The sequence below is a fragment of the Bufo gargarizans genome, chromosome 5 (genome assembly GCF_014858855.1).
Source record: "Bufo gargarizans isolate SCDJY-AF-19 chromosome 5, ASM1485885v1, whole genome shotgun sequence".
Classification (NCBI taxonomy): Eukaryota; Metazoa; Chordata; class Amphibia; order Anura; family Bufonidae; genus Bufo; species Bufo gargarizans.
In genome coordinates, this window is record NC_058084.1 from 119,920,987 (window position 1) to 119,945,680 (window position 24,694).

The 24,694-nt window shown below is 44.0% G+C and overlaps 1 protein-coding gene across 2 annotated transcripts in view; it reads left to right on the forward strand.

The window, feature by feature from the left end:
• Positions 1–24,694, forward strand: part of PRKDC (protein kinase, DNA-activated, catalytic subunit) — a 408,896-nt gene that overhangs the window by 171,385 nt on the left and 212,817 nt on the right. For both annotated transcript variants that reach the window (XM_044294047.1, XM_044294048.1), the window contains exons 21-28: positions 2,722–2,878; positions 3,943–4,049; positions 6,148–6,238; positions 9,756–9,919; positions 12,681–12,833; positions 18,335–18,442; positions 19,491–19,717; positions 19,836–19,930. In XM_044294047.1, the coding sequence (XP_044149982.1) occupies positions 2,722–2,878; positions 3,943–4,049; positions 6,148–6,238; positions 9,756–9,919; positions 12,681–12,833; positions 18,335–18,442; positions 19,491–19,717; positions 19,836–19,930 (1,102 nt within the window). The remainder of the gene's footprint in view (positions 1–2,721; positions 2,879–3,942; positions 4,050–6,147; positions 6,239–9,755; positions 9,920–12,680; positions 12,834–18,334; positions 18,443–19,490; positions 19,718–19,835; positions 19,931–24,694) is intronic.

Below are 24,694 nucleotides of genomic sequence, written 5' to 3' on the forward strand. Positions count from 1 at the left end.
TTTGTTGAACACCTAAAGGCTTAACAAAGTTTGTAAAATCAGTTTTGAATACCTTGAGGGGTATAGTTGCTAAAATCGGGTAATTTTTGTGTGATTTCTATTATGTAAGCCTTACAAAGTGACTTCAGACCTGAACTGGTTCTGAAAAAGTGGGTTTGGAAATTTTATGAAAAATTTCAAGATTTGCTTCTAAACTTCTAAGCCTTCTATTGTCCCAAAAAAAGGAAAATGTAATTTTCAAAATGATCCAAACATGAAGTAGACATATGGGGAATGTAAAATAACTATTTTTGGAGGTATTACGATCTATTTTGAAACTAGGGAAATTGAAATTTGCTAATTTTTTAAAGATTTTGGTACAGTTTTTTTCCCCATAAATAAAAATGAAATATTTTAACTCAAATTTACCACTGTCATGAAGTACAATATGCGACGAGAAAACAATCTCAGAATGGCTTGGATAAGTAAAAGCGTTCCAAAGTTATTACCACATAAAGTGACATGTCAGATTTCTAAAATTTGGCCTGGTCCTTAAGGTGAAAAATGGCTATGTCATGAAGTTGTTAATATAATTCAAAATAGTGTTGTTATTGTTTTTGTTAGTCTTCTTTAACCTGTTCACTGACCCATGACGTACATGTACGTCATCTCTGGCCTTGACTTAAGGACCAGAGAAGTACATGTACGTCATGATAGTCGGACCCTTGCTGCATGCGCCTGCATCAGTGAAATCACTGATGCTGGCGCATTATCTCTGCACAGCCACGGTCAGCGCTGAAAATAGAGATGAAATTTCAGAATCTCTCTTTTTTGGCAGATTTTCCCTTTTAATAAATTTTTTCCAGTAACAAAGCAAGGGTTAACAGTCAAACAAAACTCAATATTTATTACCCTGATTCTGTAGTTTACAGAAACACCCCATATGTGGTCGTAAACTGCTGTACGGGCACACGGCAGGGAGAAGAAGGAAAGGAATGCCATGTGGTTTTTGGAAGGCAGATTTCACTGGGAATTTTAAAGAGGACCTTTCACTTGTATAAACTATGTGAACTGAGTATGCTGCCATATAGAGCGGCGCCTGGGGATATCACTGCACTTACTATTATCCCCGGGCGCTGCTCCGTTCTCCTGTTATAGGCTCCGGTACCTTTGCTCCTTAAGTTATAGTAGGCGGGTCTTCCCTTGTCCTGTGGGTGTCTCCTTCTCCTAGGCTGCAGCGCACAGCTCACAGCCTAGGCCGAAGGATCACTGCTAGGCCGAAGCCTCCGCGTAGCATACTGTGAAAAAGCTGGTTATGTCACCTGCAGTAAACAAACAGCCCTTGCCCTGTGTTAAGCAGCGCAGGGCAAGGGGGAGCATTGGAGCAAGAAATGCTCTGATGTTCCATTGATAAAGGCTAAATGTGTGAAGGGGAGCTTATGTCCGTGTTCAGAGCTGACAACCCCTTTTAATGCCTCTGTGCTGCTGGAGGAAGTGCTTATGTTATGTAGAGGTGCAGGTCTTTACATAAGTTTAGCGCTTTCTCCGGCAGGGCTTGCGATAGACTTAATAATACTCCAGCTCCCTTGCTGGTGTAGATTTAAACCATTGTCCACACCAAACACCAGTGGATAATGATAAATCAATTGGGCTACTGTCCTGCCCCTTTCCCTACCCATACCACAAGAGGCGGACTGGCCATATACCCTACAGGGAAATTTCCCGGTGGACTAACACCCAGAGGGTTGACTGAGCCCTCCTCATGGCTGCTGAGGGTACATATTGGTGATCTGATACTCCAAGCATTAATTAATGTAGGAGCATCAGGTACATATGCACCTGACCAACAGCCATAGGTTCCCTTCTGAATTCAACCGTGTCACCTTTCACATGACGGTCATACAGTTGAATACTGTGGTAAGGGGCTGCACTGTGGTATTTGGTTCTGCTGGGGGAGGGATTTTGTGCTGCACTACCGTATTATTGGCCCACATACTTCTGTTGTCCCAGCATACTTCTGTTAGCCCTAATTACTTGTGCTGCCCCACCTTCTGTCAATTTAAGCCCTCCTACAACATGGGACCACTTTTTTCCAGGGCAACTTTAAGTTCCCAGTCTGTCCCTGCACACTACCCCCCTTTTCTTGCTACTTTGGAAAAGTAAAAAGTAGAGGTTGGGTGTAGATAAACGGAAGGGGGGAGTGATAGTTTCAAAGCCACTGAAGAAGCAAAAGTGAAATCTAGGTGGGTGATTTTAATGGATGTTTTATTGATGTGCATTTTAATCTCCATCTCGTGAGTATAAAAATCCTGGACAAAGAAATCATGGCAAGATGAGTAGCTGTGACCCAACAATATGCAGAGTCGCCTTTCTTTAGGACTAGGTCTTCAAAAATGGGAAAATGGGATTCAGCTACATTGTACTCTGTTTAGTGTAGTACTCCCTTTATGATATTTGCTTTGCTAGGGCAGGTGGGTATTTATGTGTACCAAATATATCAGGAATGCAATGCATAATCCATATAGTTGATGTTTGCTGAGTGCTGCTGCATTTAGTCTGCCACTGAGTATGAAATAGAAAAGTCCTCTCCAGCTTAATGCTTGCTAACATTTAGGCATACAAAAAGTTATTTTCTAGTTTTAGTTTTTTGTTAGTGTTTTACGTACACTGCATAGTCGTACAACTTACTAAACTTAACTATAATACGTAAAATATATTTTAAGTTGTTGTTGTTGTTTATAGATGGCCTTTAAATTAGGCTTGAGCTTTCCACCACTTGCAGACGCTGGCCTTGACGCACTTGATGATTGGTCATCTCAAATTCCTTCAGATATTGAGAAATTCTATAAGGACATTCTGCCGTCCCTAGATAGCTACTTGACAGACTCATCATCTTCAGGTATTATTGTTGTTTTCATTAAGCTTCCTTAGGAGCTGTCCTCAACTAGGAACACACCCCAATATTGGTTACTCGTCTGCATTGTCTGGTTCATAGTGTTAAACATTGTTGAAAAGATGCACCAATGCCCAGACTTTTCAGTGTGTGTGTGTGTGTGTGTGTGTGTGTGTATATATATATTGCCACTTACTGCAAAATAAAACAACAATAAGTTTTCTCATTTAGGTAATTTTGATAGGCCCTCAGATTAATTTCCTCCTGTGACCCAAGGAAAACTCTGTGCAGTACTGACCATATCCACAGCAAAGTTGGCGGATGGCTGTGAATTCTTTTCATAGTGATATGATATATTGCAGTGACGTGAAGTGCATTTGTCATTATTTTAGAAGTTGCTTGAAGACCTTTCAAAATGGCGTCGGCAGATGCTGCTGCACACACAGAATGATGCTTCCAAAATTCCATTATTGGTGCCAGTTCAAAGTGTACAGAATGCAAATTAAATTGCCTCTAGCCTGATTGTCAAGAACGGTTAAAAAGAGTGCCTCACGTTCTGGAGGGTCTGTCATGTGTCACACAAACAGCATCCTCTAACAAGTAGGAGTAGTCCTAAATAGACCAGTGCTTTACTGCCACAAAGAGGATAAAACCTTACGGTGCTTCTAAGCTACTCCGGTTAGCAGGCACTTTAATTTGCACGGCACATACTTTGACTTAGCAGTTTAGTAGTTTGGAGGCTGTATTATGCAGCATCGGCTTTTCTTTTGACCAATTAACCATTTACATACTGTACATGTATGTATCCATACAGTATATAGTGATGGTTATGGAGAGGGATATATACAGTGTATGTTATAATTTACTAAAATAAGACATACTGGTACTACTTTGACTTGGTCATTAAAAATAGTCGTCTTGTTAGTTATGGTCTTCAACTCTTCTATCCCCAGCTGTCATGAAATAGCATATAAGGTATTTCAGTTTGGGAAAATGAGGGACACAAAATGTGATCTATAGTGTTGCGCTATATGTAATGTCCTATAATGTTTCCACGTGATCTATTTCAGAAGAGTCTCTGAGTGCTCTTGACGTTGATCGCCTGTCTCGTGCATCACAAAAAGGTTTTAATAAATATCTTATAAAGCAGATACAGAGAACAAAATCACTCTCTGTGGTAAGCCATTTCAAAATAGAGCATTATTTATGAAAGTACGTACATGTGTTATGTATGTATTATTATATGTAACTTTTTAAATATTTTTATACTCTTTGATAATCAGTACTGTCTGTATCGGCATGTTCTTGTTAATCATTATTTTGCCTGTATTGATAGCACGATAATATGTTTATATAAAATACTTCTTGGTCTACCCAAATATTTCATGTCTTTTGTTTGAGGGACAACATTTAAGGTTTCTTTAGGAAAAGTGGGCAGAAAATAGAAAACAATTAAATATTTTTTTCACATTATGTTCTGAATTTGTTCATTTAAAGAGGACATTTCATCTGTTTTACTTATAGGAGCTAAATATTTGTACTTGCGGAGTACCCCCCCGCTGATGCTGCCACCCGTTTGTTTAGTTTTTTGTTTAGTTTTTTAAAACATCGCTTCCACGCCCCGCTGCGCTATCCTGAAGTTTTTCGCGCTCAGTATGTAAATACTGAGCATCTGTACAGGGAGGAGGAGATGCCAGGGTTTCTCAATGGGTGTCTCCTGCTCCCTGGCTGTGCCGCGTTCCAATCACATCGGAGAGCGTCACAGCCAGGGAGGTTTTTCGTAGTTTCCTTCCTTATTGCTAGTAACTATCTAGTAGGAGGGCGCACCATGCATTTCCATGGGTCCACAGAAAATAGCCGAACGCTATTTCTGTTGGCCCCATTGAAGTAAATGGAACCGGTGGGCTCGCAAGCCTGGTGCACTCCCATTTGTTTCTGTGGGGCTGATGGAAATAGCTGAGCCAGCTCTCAGCTATTTACGGCGGCCCCGTAGAAATGAATGGAGGGTGGCCGTGCATATGCGGTGCTCCCTCCTTCCCTTTCCGGCTTCGTTTACGAGATATGTGCTAGTCCCACACCTATCATTCAATAGGGGCACATCCTTGCGATATGCCTCTATTGTCTGAGATGGGAATACCCCTTTAAAACTTGACTCATACTGTTAGTGATAGGCATCAATTATACATAATGGGCCTCATTTATTAGAAATGTTTAAAATGTACCAAAACTTACAAATTAACTTTATTTAAACCTATCTAAAGGTGACTAAATCAATTTTTGTAATATGTTTTATGATTAGCAGAGCTGGCACAGGCAGACGAGCAATGTGATATGGCGCTCCAGCCTTGAGCTCGCTCTGCATACCACATCGGTACAGGCTAGTAGTAGAGCTGGAACAGGTAGCGCTCAGAGTGGTCACAGTAAATCCGTACTCCCATACACAGCAGAATATGGATTATGGATTCTAAAGCGCAATAGGCACCTGAACGTCAGGCACCTATTTTGCTAAAATTGGACAATATATGGCTTTTTCTATAGCATTTAAAAATAAAAATAAAAAACACATTGTCTGCTATGGATAACCAGAACAGTTTTGGTAAACGAAGACAGTTTTTATGGTTTAAATAATTTAGCTGCTAGCCTTATTCTATGTGGAAATGCTAGAATCCTACTAAGCTAAGGCTACTTTCACACTTGCGTTCGTAGCGGATCCGTCTGGTATCCGTTCAGAACGGATCCGTCTGCATTATATTTCAGAAAAAAGTCTAAGTCCAATTTGTAGTCAGACGGATCCGTCCAGACTTTACATTGAAAGTCAATGGGGGACAGATCCATTTGAAATTGCACGATATTGTGTCAACGTCAAACGGATCTGTCCCCATTGACTTCCATTGTAAGTCTGGACGGATCAGTTTGGCTCCGCACGGCCAGGTGGACACGAAAACGCTGCAAGCTGCGTTTGGGTGTCCGCCTGCTGAGCGGAACGGAGGCCAAGCGGAGCCATACTGATGCATTCTGAGCGGATCCGCATCCACTCAGAATGCATTGGGGCTGTACCGATCCGTTCGGGGCCGCTTGTGAGAGCCTTCAAACGGAACTCACAAGCAGAGCCCCGAACGCTAGTGTGAAAGTAGCCTAAGCTAACACCACATTTTTGCATCCTGTAGAAAGGTTTTTTTTTTTTTTTTTTTTTTCTTCTTTCTCAGCAGTTGTCCTTGATGTGTCCTACATGGTTTCCATACCTAGGATCATATTTATTTCTGCTTGTTTAATAGAAAGATGAGTCCTCTTTGGTAGCAGTAAGGAACAGAGTTGTACGATTACTTGGATCTCTGGGGGGACAAATTAATCGCAGCCTGGTGACAGGTAACTTATTGTACATGAAGTTTGCTAATTTAGTTTTTTTACTCTACATTTATTTCTGTAATAGCTCCAGTTGTAGTTTAAGATTTTTGAAATTTGATACCAGTTTTTTAAGCATGAAAATACAATATTTGTGTACAATTTGTTGTACAGTTCCTGGAGTCCCATCACTGCAACTGCTTTCAAGTGAGTGACAAGATTGTGGGGACCTTGCAACATCCAACTTTATTGCAGAGTCAACCTATGGCTTTCGCATAGTAAAACATTAAGGATGTGAAAATCTCACAATTTTTTTAATGGCCAAATGCCCCCATATATTCCCAGCGATCTAAGTTCAATGCACACAAATTATTTTGACGGCGATGAGCCATATGTGACTAGGAGACTGCATATTTTTTATCATCTCTTTGCTAAAGAGGTTGTCCTAGGTAGAATATAAAAAAATATATATATTTAGCTGGAACATAGCTAAATAATAATTTATATATATTTACTGTCCTAAGTCGTCTCCTTTTCTGCCGCTGTAGCTGTGACATAATGTTTTGGCTACAGCGATGATGATCTGTATTCAGCGTGTGACCCAGTAAATCATTGACCTCAGTCGTTTGCGGCACCAGACTTCCAGTGATTTGCTCCAATAGTCATGTGTGGTATATGGACATTTCAGTACTGCAGTCAGAACAACAGAGAGGAAGATGGAGCGGTGGCAGTGAAATGGAGGAGGCTCATAAGTATGATAGTTCTTTTTATTAGTTAAACACCTTCAGGACCTTGGACGAGACCTGCGGTTTGCAGCGCTTTATGTAGTTTCTGATCCCTGCGGGCCTTTGCAGCCCCCAGATGGATGGGGGGGACAGAGGGAGGGAGCTCCCCTTCTTCCCCTTCCCCGTCTGCTCAGTTGTGGCAGACGGGAAAGGTTCCCATGGCAACAGGACGCCTTCTCAGGCGTCCTGCTGTCCATGGTGCTGAACAGATCTATGCTAAAAGCATAGATCTGTTCAGTGTAAGTAAAATACAGTACAGTACAATATATTGTACTGTACTGTATTATACAGACATCAGACCCACTAGATCTTCAAGAACCAAGTGGGTCTGGGTCCAAAAAATGTAAAAAAAAAGTGAATAAAGATAATAAAAACACATTTATCACTGAATAAAAATTAAAAAAATAAAATACACTGCACATATTAGGTATAGCCGCGTCCGTAACGACCTGATCTATAAAACGGTCATGTTACTTCCCCCGCACGGAGAACGCCATAAAAATAAAAACTATCAGGAAATAGAAATTTTGCCCACCTTACTTCCCAAAAAAGGTAATAAAAGTGATCAAAAGAGTCGCATGTACGCCGAAATAGTACCAATCAAACCGTCACCTCATCCCGCAAAAAATGAGCCCCTACATGAGACAATGGCCCAAAAAAAATAATAATATGGGGACACTATAACATGATTTTTTTTTTTCAAAAATGATATTATTGTAAAACTTACATAAATAAAAAAAAGTATACATATTAGGTATCACCGCGTCCGTATCCACCAGCTCTATAATAATATCACATGAGCTAACCCCTCAGATGAACACCATAAAAAATAAAAACTGTGCTAAATAAACAATTTTTTGTCACCTTACATCACAAAAAGTGTAATAGCAAGCGATCAAAAAGTCATATGCACCCCAAAATAGCGCCAATCAAACCGTCATCTCATCCCGCAAAAATCATACCCTACCCAAGATAATCGCCCAAAAACTGAAAAAACTATGGCTCTTAGACTATGGAAACACTAAAACATGATTATTTTTTTTATTTTTTTTTTAAGAAATGAAATCATTGTGTAAAACTTACATAAATAAAATAAGTTTACATATTACAGGTATCGCTGCATCCGTATCGACCGGCTCTATAAAAATATCACATGACCTAACCCCTCAGGTGAACACCGTAAAAAAATAAAAATAAAAACGGTGTAAAAAAAGCTATTTTTTGTCATCTTATGTCACAAAAAGTGTAATAGCAAGCGATCAAAAAGTCATATGCACCACAAAATAGTGCCAATAAAACAGTCATCTCATCCCACAAAAAATGAGACCCTACTTTAGATCGGCCAAAAACTGAAAAAACTATGGCTCTCAGACTATGGAGACACTAAAACATATTTTTTTTTTGTTTCAAAAATGAAATCATTGTGTATGCAGGACTTTTGTCTCCGCTCCAAAATCATTTTCTGAGCGTAAACCTAACGGACCCCATTATAGTCTATGGGGTCCGTAGGCTCCGCTCGTCTCAGTTATGTGCCCAATCCGTCCTTTCCGTTCTCCTGCTCCTATAACGGAGCAGGAGAACGGAAAGGCTGAACGCTGATGTGAACGAGGCCTAAAATGGAAAATATGCCCAAAAAGTTAAATTTTGAAATTGTATCTGTATTTTCCATTTAATTCTTGTGGAACACCTAAAGGGTTAACAAAGTTTGTAAAATCAGTTTTGAATACCTTGAGGGGTGTAGTTTCTAGAATGGTGTCATTTGTGGGTGGTTTCTATTATATAAGCCTCACAAATTGACTTCAGACCTGAACTGGTCCCTAAAAATTGGGTTTTTGAAAAGTTCAGAACAATTTCAAGATTTGCTTCCAAACTTCTAAGCCTTGTAACATCCCCAAAATATAAAATATCATTCCCAAAATGATGCAAACATGAAGTAGACATATGGGGAATGTAAAGTAATAAATATGTTTGGAGGTAATACTATGTATTATAGAAGTAGAGAAATTGAAACTTGGAAATTTGCAATTTGTTTTACAAATTTTGGGTAAATTTGGTATTTTTTTATAAATAAAAATTTATTTATTTTACTTCATTTTACCAGTGTCATGAAGTACAATATGTGCCGAAAAAACTATCTCAGGATGGCCTTGATAAGTTAAAGAGTTTTAAAGTTATCACCACATAAAGTGACATTGGTCAGAGTTGCAAAAAATGGCCTCGTCCTTAAGGTGAAAATGAGCCGGGTCCTTAAGGTGTTAAAGGGGTTGTGTAGACTGTATATATTAATGACCTACCCTCAGCTGTTAAAAGAGGATGCCGTGCTCCATGCGAGCGCTGCTACCTCTTCATTACACTGACTGTCGTCTCCCTTGCAGTGGCTACACAGTGTAATTACAAGTACGAGTACTTGTAATTATACTGCACATCCAAGACTACGGGCAGTGTAATGTCGTAAAGAGAAAGCAGCACTCGCATTGAGCGTCATCTCATCCTCAAACAGATGATTGAATAGGTATTTCATATATACAGCCTTTACAGCCCCTATTAAGCATGCCTGCTTTTTGTTTTTTCAAAATAAAAGAAATTGCATTTTGGACAACAAATAAGCAAATAGAATTTAGGTAGAGAAAATCTTTATACTGTATGGGCCAAAAACAGAATTGTAATCAAACGGTTTGAATCCTATGTTATGTATTGCAGGGTATTTGTGTAATTTATTTTTACTTATTTGATTGTCGTGTATTTTTCTTGGAAAGCTACATCTACTGAAGAAATGATAAAGAAGCATGTATCATGGGACACGGAAAAAAGACTGAGTTTTGCTGTACCGTTTGCTGATATGAAGCCTGTGATCTACTTGGACACTTTTCTGCCACGTGTCACAGATTTAGCACTTTCTGCCAGTGACAGACAGACAAAAGTACCTTTTATATTTATTCATTTCTTTATTTCACAGACTTGTGATAAATGTCTTTAACATAAGTAATGTTTTAATAGATTTATACAACTTAGGCAAAGTTCATCCAATGTTTAACCATACAGTCAGGAGCGTAACTACCAGGTGACTGCTATGGGGCCCAGGGCAAGAGGGGGCCCAGTCATAGTTGGGATCATCTCCTCTTCTACTGGAGGTGAAAAGTTGGTCAGGACTCTACCCTCTAAAGCAGGCATCCTCAAACTGCGGCCCTCCAGCTGTTGCAAAACTATAACTCCCAGCATGCCCGAACATCCTACAGGTATCAGCCTACAGCAGGGCATTGTGGGAGTTGTAGTTTTACAACAGCTGGAGGGCCGCAGTTTGAGGATGCCTGCTCTAAAGGAACAACTTTTAGCAAAAAAGGCAGTGAAAAAATTGCCCAAGCGCCATTGAAAAGGGTTTAGGCGGAAACCCCTCTGTCCTGTGGGGGAGGGGGCCTAGTTTGATCCTTGCTATGGGGCCCTTACTTCTCTATGTACGCCACTGGATACAGTTGACAGTATCCATGGGGCATACATAGAAATCATTGGGCCCCATAGCAAGAATCTAAATTGGGCCCTCATGCCTCATCCATAGCCCCTTCCACTACCCATGTCTATCCCCGCCCTTTGCTCAATGAACTGTGCTTACTGCTGCTTGTTATATAGTGTGCCATCAGGGCCAGACTGGGATTGCAAAAAAAAACTGGCACATAAGCCCCAGCAGCCCACATATGATATTGCCTAAAAATAATAGTGCGCAATCCACACTACAGAGCTCAATTTTGCTTTACCTGGTCATGGCCCTCTGTAAATCATCAATACAAAAAAGAAATAAAAGTGTAACACGAAAATGCCTAATCACATGGTAAGGGACATACGTGACATATGTTAAAGCTCAAAATACTTTCACAGCAGTGTCTGATACCAGCCTGTATTGCCAAATGACTTTCCCAACTTCACCATATTAATGCAACATAGCAGCACAAAATATCTCCCCAACAATGCTAAAAAGTTACCACCAAGTACAAAATGCCCAATATTATTGTCCGCTGACAACCCCTCCACTACTGGCAGCAGCATTGTCCCCATTTAAATATCTCACCTCTGTTTGGGACTTGCAGGACAGGAGCAGTCAGGATGGAGTTAGACGGAGAGAGCCTTCAGGTAGAAGGTAGAATGGAGTGGGTAAAGGAAGTTGTAATGTCACAGGTAACATGTTACCGGCGGTAAGATAGTTAGAGGTATAATAGATGCAGTGTGCACAGATATATAGTTTATACAGCAGTGTACGTGCAGCGGTATTTGTCCGGGCCACCTCTAGGCATATTTGCCGTGCTGCGGCCCGTTCTCCGCCGGTCACCGTTATAATGAATGGGGCTGGGTGGACTTCAGGCAGCCTACCGCTGTACTTGGTAGTTACGGATCTGGCAGGCCGCGTTGGGGTCATAGGCGAAGAATTCACAGGCTTTTGAAAGTCCATACTTTCCTTCATTTAATCGATATGTCATGATATAATACATGTAATAAATCAATAAGCACTTTGCCTAGATGTGTGCAGGTTTCCTTACCTATAAACAAATCTATAACATACAGCAAGTCAGACATTCCCACACCAGGCTTATGTGGCTTTCTTGACTATCTAACCCATGGATGTCAAACTCATGGCCCTCCAGATGTTGCAAAACTACAACTCCCATCATTCCCTGATAGCTGTAGTATGACCAGGCATGATGGGAGTTGTAGTTTTGCAACAGCTGGAGGGCCACGAGTTTGACATCCCTGATTTAACCAGTCTTCACTTGTTGCAGACTTTTATGCCCAAGTAACAAGTTTTCCACCATGCATAAATGTTGCAGCCCAGAAAAGAAACTTATCAAAGACTCTCTAAACTAAGTTAGAGGAAACCCAACCTTTAGTGTCTATTTCAAGAGTGCAATAAACACTTCTGACAAAACGTTTCCAGCTGAAGGCTTAGGCCTGTATTACACCTGCAGATAGTTGAGGAAGATCATCACTAACGAGCATTCGTAAAAACGCTTGTTAGCAACGATCTGCCTGTGTAATACCGCTGCCGATTACCCGATGAATGAGCAAAGGCTCATTCATCGAGCAGATCACAATTTTTTTTTAATCATTTGCAATGGCAGATCGTGTTGTCTTATCTTGTGCTCCAAAATAATGATTCTGTATGGGGACAAGCGATGGCATTAGCAATCGCTGCTCCCCATACTGTGGAGGAGATCACTGCATGTAATAGCTGGTGTAATTCCTGCCTTACTATATGCAGCCTACCTCCCAATTAACAGTTTCACACATTGGAAGTCCGTTTTATACAAGTTACAGCAATTAAAAAGGTGTGCCCAATTTTGTATTTTTTCTACTGTAGGAAACAGAGCTGTACTGTTAGGCTGGGTTCACATGACTTTTTTGCCATCCGTTTAATGTATACCAAAAACATATATGCTAAAGTATGCCTCAGACAGATGTTATATGGTGGCATTTGTCATCATAGAGTGACGTATATTTTAAACAAATGGCAAAAAAGTGATGTGAACCCAGCCGTAACTGCATGTGGTGTGAGCCTTGTATTACTGGTGCAGCATATTGTTTGTCATTATATTATACATATGTTTTAAACATAACACTAGATGTGTCTTTAAAAATTTTATCATGTTCCCATTCAGCTCATTTTCCATAATACAGCATGTTCTTATTTCCATTAGGTTGCTGCCTGTGAACTTTTGCATAGCATGGTTACATATATGCTGGGAAAAGCATCTCAGATACCTGATGCTCGTGAAGGGCCTCCACCAATGTACAGACTATATAAGCACACATTTCCTGTGTTGCTCTGCTTGGCCTGTGATGTCGATCAGGTATGTTTTTATATTTTTTTTTTAAAGTTTTTACTTTAACATAGATGAATGAGTTGTTGCTAAATGACATAGTAGGTGTATTCTCTAAGTGTGTGTCTGTATGTATATATATATATATATATATATATATATATATATATATATATAAATAAATATTTCTCGTGCATGGCATTGGGGGACACAGCACCATGGATATATGCCCAGCTGCCACTAGGAGGCTGACACTAGAAACAAAAAAAAAAAAAAAAGTGTTGGCTCCACCCAGGTGGGCTATACCCCTCTGCAAGAGCCGAGAGAGATCAGTCTAGTTCTAGTGTCCGTAGGAGACAGACATGACCTGCTATCTTTTTTTTCGCAGGTCATCCTGCTAATTTTTTATTTATTTTTTTATTTTACTCTTTTTTTTTTTTTTTTTTCTCTACAGGTTTCGGCCTGCTGCAGGGGTGGCTCCATTGTGTTCCACTTTAGTTGCCCCCCCCCCCTGCAGGCGCATACTGAGGTACCTGGCAGCCACACAGTCTGGATCCATTGTGGAGGCCCTGTTGTCCCCCTTCCCCTCCATCCTCATCCTCCCCATGGGATCTTTGTGCCTGAGGCACTTGTGTTTCGGTCTCCCTCTCCTCCAGGGGGTCATTTTGGGGCCAGGGTGCCTGCAAGGAGGCCCATGTCTTTGGGATACAGCGCTGGGCGTTACCTTAGAACGGGGGTCATTTTGGTTGCCTCTTCTGGCAGAACGTCTCTTCCCCTTGGCGCTGTGTCCCTCCCTCCCCGCGGCTGCATCCGGACACCTCCGCGATCGCTGGCGTCCGTTCCCGGCCGCATGATTCCAATTTAGGCCCCGGCTTTTTCGGGCGAGAGAGAGAGAGCCCGAGAAGCCCACTCCTGGCTTCTCGGGCTCTCTCTCTCTCACCCTCCCCTTCATGGGTGGAGCCCTGGGAGGCGCTTGTTTTTCCTCCAATTGTGTTTCTGCGCAGGCTTTATGCCGTTCTCGGAGAGCGGTCCTTCTCTCTGCTGGCTCCTTCCTCTCCTGCAGTGTCTGCACCCGGTCACCATCTTACAGCTCCTCTCCTGCGATCGGTTTTCTCCATATGGGACACAGCACCATCTCACAGCTCCACTTGGGTCTGGACTTTTTTTTTTCATTGCAGGCTCCATCCTAAGCACTCATGTCTTCTTCTGGTTGGGACCCCACTCCCCCTGCTGGGATTTCTACTCATTATGCCTGTTCCCTATGTAGTAAAAATTTCCCATGCGGCCAGTCTAATTCTCTCTGTGCGGTCTCCTCCGGGCCGGTCCTTCCGGAATGCGCTGCTACCCTGTCCCGAGCCATAGGGAACCTTGCCAGCCTCCCCCAATCCCTGGGGCAGTCTCTGGACGGTCTGCCTGCTCAGATTGCAGCAGCCTCTAGCAGGGACTCCCCCGCTGGGGATGTCAGTTCTCGCTCTGGCACGCAATCCCGCAAGCGACCTTGTAGGGTCTCGGCCGGGTCCCACTCTTCCTCAGCTTCCTCGGATCATTCCCCGGATAAGTCTGAGACGGGCGAAATTTCTTCTTCAGCCGCTTCCGCCGCTCCTGGGGACTCCTCTGCCTCTGATTCTGAATCAGAACGGTACTCGGCGATGTCTGTGGCCATACAGGATTTCATTAAAGCCATCCGGGACGCGCTCCATGTGCAGGATGATCCCTCTTCCTCCTCCTAGGAGTCGGTGTCCTTCTGCCTTTCTAGACGTTCCGCTGTAGTTTTCCCAAATCACGCAGCTCTTGACGCACTTCTGGCTAAGGAGTGGCGTCACCCTGATCGGCGCCTTCACCTTATCAAGGCCTCTGATGTCCCTTATCCTTTTTCTGAGGAATGGGGGGGGGGGGGGGGGGGGGGCATGATTTTCGACACTCTCCTTGGGCGGGTGTTTCTTCCCCCAGAGAAGATTGCCTCTTTTCATGCGGGGGTGACTCGCCTCCGCGACCCGTCCCCCTTGACCATCAGGATGTGTATGCGAGTCCTGGGCAGGATGGTGGTCTCCTTCGAGGCCATTCCCTATTCCCAATTCCACTCCCGGGACCTTCAGTTGTTCATCCTATCCAGGTGGGACAAGTCACCGGCAGGCCTCGATCGCCAGACCCGTCTCCCTCCCGAACTTTGCCAGGATCTCTACTGGTGGCTGAATCCTCGGACGGTGTCCCTGTGCCGATCCTTCCTCCCCCCAGTTGGCAGGTGATCACCACAGATGCCAGCCTCTCGGGCTCAGGGCGGTCTTCGAGTCCCTCATTGTCCAGGGTCTTTGGTCTGTTCAGCAGTCCTCCCTGCAGATCAACGTTCTCGAACTCAGGGCAATTTTCCTGGCCCTGTCTCACTGGACTCCCCGTCTCCGCGGTCTCCCGATCCGGGTTCAGACGGACAATTCCACCGCCGTGCCTATCTGAACCACCAAGGGGGCACCAGTAGTGTGATGGCCCTACAGGAAGCCTCCGGTGGGCGGAGAAGCACGTTCCGGTCCTCTCCGCCGTACACATTCCCAGGGTCGACAATTGGGCGGCGGACTTTTTCAGTCGTCAGCTCGTCGACCCGGGCAAATGGTTTCTCCACCCAGATGTGTTCCTCCAACTTTGTCACCGTTGGGGAACTCCGGACGTGGATCTCTTCGCGTCGCACCTCAACCGCAGGCTCCCCTGCTATGTTGTGCGGTCCAGGCATCCTCAGGCTCTCGCGGTCGACGCCCTAGTTCTGCCTTGGTCTCAGTTCGACCTTCTGTATCTTTTTCCCCCCATTCTGCTCAAGCGTCTCAAGGCGGCGCGAGTTTCTGCAATCCTGGTGGCTCCAGATTGGCCCCGCAGGGCGTGGTACGCAGATCTGGTGTTTCTGCTCGCCGACGTTCCGTGGCGACTTCCTCAGCTTCTGCTCGCCGACGTTCCGTGGCGACTTCCTCAGCGCCACGATTTCCTTTCCCAGGGCCCTCTGTTAAATCCGAATTTACCTCCGCTTCGTTTGACGGCGTGGCTGTGGAGACCGCGGTTCTGAAGTCCCGTGGTCTCTCGGACTCTGTCATCCGGACGATGCTTCATGCTCGCAAACCCCAGTCGGCCCGCATTTACTATTGGACCTGGAGAGCGTATTTTGCCTGGTGCGAATCTGGTCGTTTTCGCCCTCTCCGTTTCTCCATCCCTAACATTCTGGCCTTCCTTGAGGCCGGTTTTGATAAAGGTCTCTGCCTGGCTTCTCTCAGGTGGCAGATTTCGGCCCTCTCTGTCCTCTTCCAGCGTCCTATGGCCTTGCGGACTCAGGTTAGACTTTTCTCCAGGGTGTTGCTCGCCGAGCCCCTCCCTTTTGCTTTCCGGTGGAGCCATGGGACCTGAATCTCGTCCTCGACGCCCTTCAGTCATCGCCTTTCGAGCCCTTGACAAAGATCCCTCTGTCGTTTGTCTCGTTTAAGGTGGCCTTCCTCGTGGCAGTCACCTCCATCTGCCGGGTTTCCGAACTTGCGGCGCTTTCTTGCAGTTCGCCTTTCCAGGTGGTCCATCAGGACAAGGTGGTTTTGCATCCTGTTCCTTCCTTTCTCCCGAAGGTGGTTTCCTTGTTTCATATTAATGAGGAGATCGTCCTTCCTTCCTTCTGCCCCAATCCTTCTCACTCTAGGGAGAAATCCATCCATTGTCTGGATGTGGTTCGGGCCCTTCGCCTGTATCTTCGCCTCACGGAACCCTTCCGTCGTTCGGACTCACTTTTTGTGGTCCCGACGGGACCTCGTAAAGGGTTTGCCTGCATCCAAGGCCACCATTTTTTGCTGGGTTCGGTCGGCCGTCAAGGAGGCCTTTGTCGCGAAGGGCCGGACTCCCCCTTCCAGGTTAGCCGCACATTCGACTAGGGTGGTTGGGGCTTCCTGGGCGGTGCGTCATCAGGCATCAGCTTCCCAGGTCTGCCGGGCCTCCACCTGGGCGTTAGTTCACACTTTTTCTAAGTTCTACCATATTCATTCCTTGGCTTCTGCTGATGCCAGTTTGGGGCGCAAGGTTCTGCAAGCAGCTGTGCTTTTAGATTAATGGCGTGGCATTTTTTTTTTCCCTCCATCGGGGACTGCTTTGGGACTTCCCATGGTGCTGTGTCCCCCAATGCCATGCATGAGAAAATTAGATTTTTTGTACTCGCCGTTAAATCCTTTTCTCGTAGTAGGCATTGGGGGACACAGATCCCTCCCTTCTTGAGTTTCTTCTTGTTCGAGGTCCCGGCTTTGGCCTTGTTTGGTTGTCGTGTCCTCCCGGTTTAAGACTTGTTGGCTTTCAGTTTTTTGGTTCAGGTGTGGTGTTCCTACTGCTTTTGTACCGACTGATCTCTCTTGGCTCTTGCAGAGGGGTATAGCCCACCTGGGTGGAGCCAACACTTTTTTTTTTTTGTTTGTTTCTAGTGTCAGCCTCCTAGTGGCAGCTGGGCATATACCCATGGTGCTGTGTCCCCTTATGCCTACTACGAGAAAAGGATTTTACGATGAGTGCAAAAAATCAAATTTTTACTAACTGACCAAGGGAGCCCCTGTCTGCCAAACCATTCAGAGGCTGCAGTCACTATTGAATGCAACATATAAGGAGTGAAATGGCTGGGATTGGAGCTCTCTCAAACATTGCAGTTAACACAACGCACGATCCTTTGCACTCGTACATTCATGGCTTGGTCTATGAAGAACTCTTCACCCTAAACATAAATTTGCATCTTAGTGTTGGAACGTATTTCACCTGTTGTCAATTTTAAACTCAAGTTTGCCCTTGTTTTTGATGCCTGTCTTAATAACCCCTAAGACCGGTGTTTTAAAGAGGCGTGGAAACAGGAGTAGAAAATGATGAATGAGATAGGTCTGCCAGCCCGTCCCCACCCACGCCCACTTTTTTTTAGACTTGGTGTGAGTGTGGAAAATAACCATTGCACCTCAATCTGCTCCTGAAATATGCCTGATATAGAAGTATTTCTGGATAGTACATGACACCCATTGTGCTAAGTATATATTTATTCATATTTTCCTCTTGGAATTCATGCAATTCTTTTACCCTGCTACTGATTTTTGTGTGATGGCTTTTCTCTGAAACTAAATGCTTGGCTTAACACCACAATTTTATGTGTTATCTACATGAAAGGTGTTGTCTCATCTAAGACAATGAGGGCATATCGCTAGGATATGCAACCATTGTCTGATGGGTGCAGGTCCCACCACTTCTATATGGAGCCCTGAAAGCGGTGAAGGGCACATTGCACATGTTCGGCTATTTCCGTAGGGCCCATAGAAGTTAATGGGAGCGGTGGCCGGTCATGCGCGGTGTGCTCCCATTCACTTCTATGGGGAGAGCGTTTGGTGGTGGCCGGTCCTCTAGCAACCTCTTTGCCCGCTCCGTTCTCGATAGAAGTTTGGGTCCTGGCGTTCCTAGTGATATGCTCCTATTGTCTCAGATGAGAATACAGATATAATCACAGATATAATGGATATGCCTTGCATTTAGCGTGTAACCTATTATCATTTTAGGTAACCAGACAGTTGTATGAACCTCTTGTTATGGGCATCATCCACTGGTTCACAAATAACAAAAAATTTGAAAGTCGTGACACTGTGGCTTTACTGGACTCTATTTTGGTAAGTTTGCATGGATTGTTTTTCAGGTCTATTTTGTTAGCCTTTTTCTCTCCGTATCCATGTGTAGCTTTTTATTCTGTATCGCCTGAAAACAATCTGCCACTAATTCAGTGCTGGATATATGCAATCGGTACAAAGTTTTCGGAAGTCTGCAACAATTATGTCATACGACCTGTATGCCAGCAGACAAAATAAACAAACTTGAGTCTTGTGTGTTCAATAGGACACATAGTTGGGCAGTGGATTTTAGGACTCTAAGTATATTTTTTTATATACTGTATAAGGTTTAAGAGGAGGAAAAATATTTTTCATCAGACCTCAGATCATATTCTACATCAGATCAGGCCCCCATAAATATCACTACATCGGATCAGGCCCCTATAAATATCAGGATATCAGATCAGGCCCCCATAAATATCAGGATATCAGATCAGGCCCCCATATCAGGACATCACATCAGCCCTCTATGTCAGAACCCCTTCAGACCTCAGATCAGCCCACAATGTCAGACCCCCATCAGACCTCAGATCCGCCCACATTGTCAGACCCCCATCAGACATCAGATGAACCCTCAATGTTAGACCCCATCAGACCTCAGATCAGATTAAAATAAAACCCGCCCCTTACCTATCCTGCGCCGCGCCTCCTCTTCACCTCCGGCAGAAGTTGCAGTCCCCTGTCTTCCCAGTCTGCGCTGCTCTGTCACCTGACTGCGTGCAGCGTCAGGTCGTAGTGCGTGAACTACCGTACGTCATGACGCTGTACACAGTCAGGACTGTGAAGCTCCATCCCCAGCAAGGAGGACCGGGGAGGGTTAGTACTACAAGCGCTTGCGGCGCTTTGCTCCTAACTCCCGGCACCTAATTACTCACTAGTATTTGCTTTATAAGACTCTTGACCATTTTCCCCCCACTTTTGGAGGGGAAGGGGGTGAGGGATTGCGTCTTATAAAGCAAAAAATACGGTAAGTTTAATATTTGTGTTTGCCTTTTTCACTCATGTTTTTGTTTAATAAAATATTATTGAAGTGTATGTCTGTTCTTTTAAGGATGGAATTGTGGATCCTGGTAATAGTACTTTGCGAGACTTTTCAGGGCGGTGTATTCAAGAATTTCTGAAATGGTCAATCAAGCAGACCACACCAAGACAACAAGAACAAAGCCCTGTAAACACACAGTCACTATTTAAAAGGCTCTACAGCCTTGCTCTGCATCCTAATGCATTTAAGAGGTTGGGAGCAGCTCTTGCATTCAACAATGTATACAAAGAATTCAGGTGAGCATTGTGTGATTTGCAGACCTTATCATTTTATATTGGTAAACTGTCCAGTATGTCTTTTTATGATTGGCATTCTGAGATTATCCATTTTAAATTCATTTTATTTTATCTTTAGAGAAGAGGATGCTTTGGTGGAAAAGTTTGTGTTTGAGATCTTGGTTGTGTACATGCAAAGCCTGGCATTATGTCATGGAGATGAAAAATCCTTAGGTGAGATTTACAGTCTGATTTATTATTTGGTTTACTGTTTAAAATGTTCCCTTTTTCTTACTCTTGTTTTTTTCTATTTTTTGTGTGTGATATTGTAAGTGGCAAATACCAGTAGTGTTGCCAGATAAGCGTGACTGCATTGTTTCTTGACTTAAAGGGTTCTCCAGGAATTAAAAAAATGAAAATACTTATACATTATTATAAATATATTCCCAAATACTTTCCATTACTAATAATGTCTTGTTTTGTCTGGGGAGCAATCATTAGGAGAAATAATGCCGTCCTATTAGTACACACAAAACCTGTCCTAATCACACAGGAGGACAAGTTACTTCACAACACTGAGCTAAAGATCTGCCTCATCTTCCTCTGTTCTCTACTTGTCAGGGATTATGAATACAGTTTAATGGGATCTTCAGCTGACTCTGTAGGAATGGAGTTCATGAGGAGACATGAAGTAGAGAGGAGGTGGGGAGGCGATAATGAGCAGCAGCATTTGTATTCAGTCATCTTTACCATAGTCGGTCCTGTCTGTACTTCATGTCTCATGAACTCCATTCCTACAGAGATTTAGCTGAAGATCTTATCATCTGTATTCAGGATCATAAGGAGTTGGCCCTCTACAGAGTAATGAGGGGGGAGTTGCAGAGAGCAATGAGGAGAAAGCAAAGCTATTAAATATTTTTTTCTCCACTGTATTCACTGAAGAGAATAAACTATCAGATGAAATGCAGAATGTAAAAGTAAATTCCCCCATTAAAAGTGCCCTGTCTGACCCAGGAAGAAGTACAGCGGCGTCTTAAGATTTAAATAGACGGGGCGTGGTCTGGCTGCCGAGGCGCGCGGATGTAGTGTGCTGTAGCTCCGGAGCTAGCATTGCATTAAGCGACTAGAATAGCGACGATACCCATGGTGAACACACCAAAACCGAACAGGCAAGGTACCGATCAGTCCCTGAGCATGACCGGGAGACGGAAGAAAGCGCAGAAACACCCGCAACTGACGAAGTTTTACTTCACCCGGGAGGCGGGAAGGTTCCAAGATGGCGCCGGAGAAGAGAGCGCCGCGGACAGCGACAGAGAGGAAGACGCTCAATCGGTTAACCACCCAGAATCTGTGGAGGACCTGCCTACATCGCAGTCCCAGAGACCTGCACCCGGAATCCGGGATCCACACACCGGGCAAGAAGGGGCCTGTGGCACAGCAGCAGTAAGCCGATCGCATAGAGATGACGCGACAACGGAGGCAGCGGATTCCCCACACACCACCCCTCTGAAAGGCTCTCCTGATACAGGAACTGACAACGCAGGTACTTTGGGATGTGGTGGGGACTTACAGGCTGCGGGAGAGGCAGAATTCTTAGCGCTGCCAGTCGCTAACGTAGCCCTGACAGATACTGCCATGAGGGATATGCTTCTGATACAGAGACGTTCCTTGCTGCATGACATGCGTTTGATAGTGGCTCCTATGAGGAAAGAGGTGGAGGAGCTCGGGGCCAGGACGGATCATCTGGAACGCAAATTTGGGGAGTTTGCAGGCTCCCATAACTATCTTATAGAAGCTCATTATGCCTTGGAGGCTGAGGTGGAAGTTTTAAGAAACAAAATGGCGGATCTGGAGGATCGTAGCAGGCGCAATAACATTAAGCTGAGGGGCATCCCAGAGAGCGTGGTGGCTAAAGATATTCCTCTATATGTTAAAGAGCTGATCAAATGCGTTCTGCCTCACTGTAAGGATGGGGATTTAGAGATTGATCGGGCGCACAGAGTCCCGCGTCCCAGACATATGGATGAATCTGTGCCAAGGGATGTTCTAGCCAGAGTCCATTTTTACACAGTGAAGGAGCAGCTGATGTCTTCCGCCAGGAAAAATGGTGGTCTACCTGCACCGTATCACAAAATCTCTCTATATGCTGATCTATCGGCCACCACGCTTAGGCAAAGAAGGGCCCTGATACCCATTACGTCTGCCTTACAAAAAGCCAAGATCCAGTACAGATGGGGGTTCCCAGTGCGCCTTCTAATCTTGCATATGGGAGAACTATTTGTTATCAAGACGGTGGAGGAAGGGAAGAAAGTTCTGCAGTGCTGGGACGTTCCTATTGATCTACAGGCAGAACAACGCCGGAGAAATCCCGAAAGAATCCGGAAAGATTGGGACACTGTCAGTTGAAAGAGATTCACCGGAGGGTGTTTTAACCTTCAGTGCTACTGACCGGAGTGGTGATTCGCCGTACAGGCTAATACCGAGGCTTCAGACGGGACTTTGATACCCCGAGTTTATTTAGGTTCAAGGGGAGCCTGTTGGTTCTCACGGATGCACCTATAGGTTATGTTACTGGTTATATGTTATTATTATTCTTTTTTTTCAGCAATGCTAAGGGAAGATACGTCCATGATTGATGGTAAACCTATGCCTTTAATATGCTCCACCTTCTTCGTGCTATGGTTGCAGGCGCGCTGGCTGGGAGGCGTCTTGCACCTTCTTTACATTTTACTGTGCGACTTTCATACCTTACGTTTTAAGCTGCTTTATTATGGTAATATCCTTTGCAAGTATTAATGTTAATGGTCTGAATAGCCCAATGCGCAGATCGCATCTGTGGAGGGAAGTCAGATCCCTTAATTGTGATGTATTAGGATTGCAAGAAACCCACTTGATAGAGAAAGACGCCCACAGATTACAGAATGTCCAATTTCCCCATATCTTCCAAGCACATGCTAACTCTAAAGCGAGGGGAGTGCTGATAGCTATTAAAAACACTGTGGCATTCACGTTGCTAGAACAGATAAGTGACCCAGCAGGACGATATGTAATGCTGATATGTACCTTGAACAACTCCCCCTTCACTCTGGTATCGATATATGCACCTAACAAGGGCCAGACTAGATTTGTGAGAAAGGTGTTGAACATAGTCAACAAGAAAAGAAAGGGACAATTACTGATATTTGGAGACTTCAATCTGACTATAGACCCTGAAATGGATTCGACATCCTCTTCTCACAGATCGGTTCAAACTTTGAGCGGTGCTATTTGGAAGGCGGAGTTGTTTGATGTTTGGCGTATTAAGCATCCGACAGATAAAGAGTTTACGTTCCATTCAGGGGTACATAATGTGTATTCTCGTATAGATATGTTTTGGGTGGATAGGATGACACTATCTAAAGTTAGGGAGGCGGAGATAGGACAGATTAAATGGTCTGACCATGCTGCCATCACACTGAAGTTATCAGAGGAGGACAACTACTTCCCAAAATATCTTTGGAGGAGCAATCCTATTCTATTGTCTTGTCCACAGCATGGTCAGCGCATTGAATCAGACTTGAAAGAATTCTTCCTTCTTAACAAGCTGGATACCACTGACCCGGTGGTGTTGTGGAACGCTCACAAGGCGTGTATTAGAGGGTCATTCATACAACAAGGAGCAGTGAGAAAACGGAAATTAGAGGAGAAAATGTCACAATTGCTCGCAAAATTGAAAATATTGGAGGATAGGAACAAAAATGACCCGTCACCCCCTCAATGCAGAGGCACTAAAACAAGTCAGACAAGATTTACGAAACCATATGTTAGACTCCTATGAGAAGGGTCTTAGGAAAACTAAGGCACGATACTATTCTCAGGGGAATAAGGCGGGGAAACTTCTGGCAGCTAGCCTGAAGGCAAGGAGAACAAAAAGCAGGATACATTACCTTCTACATCCCAAAACACAAGCCAAATTATACTCTCCACAGGACATAGCAGAAGGCTTTCAATCGTACTACCATGATCTGTACAACCTGAAAAACTCCATACCTGTCTCTCCAAATTTGGAAGATATGGTGAGCAGATATCTTAATTCCCTAAATCTACCCACCTTAACTGATACTCAACTCCATGTCCTGAATGCCCCAATAACGGAGGAGGAGATTGTGAAAGTTGTTACGTCCTTGCCCCAAGATAAGGCTCCTGGCCCAGATGGCTTTGCAAGCCATTATTACAAAAAGTTTGTGCATATACTGAGCCCCTTCTTGAAAGATTTTTGTCAACACGCCCTATCCTCGGGGAACTTCCCTAGGGAAAATTTACAAGCAATTATCATTACTTTACCTAAGCCAGGTAAAACTGCGGATAGACCGCAAAATTTCAGACCTATATCTTTATTAAACCAAGACGTTAAAATTTATGCCAAGCTCCTGGCCCTTAGGATAGCTAACATACTCCCATCTATAGTTCATAAGGACCAGACGGGTTTTGTTCCGACTCGCCAGTCCTACTTTAACACCAGGAGGATGCTGGGTATACTCCATCAAGTCAAACAACAGAAAACCCCTCTGTTGGTGCTGGCATTGGATGCCGAGAAGGCATTTGACCGAATTAGATGGTCTTTTGCCTTCTCGGTGCTATCGGTTATGGGGTTTAGTGGCCCTATCATGTCAGCAATTATGGCCCTCTATAGTGACCCCACAGCTAGTGTATATGTCAATGGAGCCCTGTCAAAAATGTTCGAGCTGACAAATGGTACTAGACAGGGCTGTCCATTATCCCCTCTAATTTTCATTATAGCTATGGAACCACTGGCTCAGGCAATTAGACTAGACCCATTAATCTCAGGGGTAAAAATTGGAGGGCAAGAGCATGTAATTTCGCTTTACGCTGATGATGTATTGCTGTCACTATCAAGCCCAGAGAAATCACTAGCAGCGGTTATGAACCAAATAGAAGTATATGGCAATCTTTCGTATTACCACCTCAATTCCTCTAAAACACAAGCTATGCCGATAC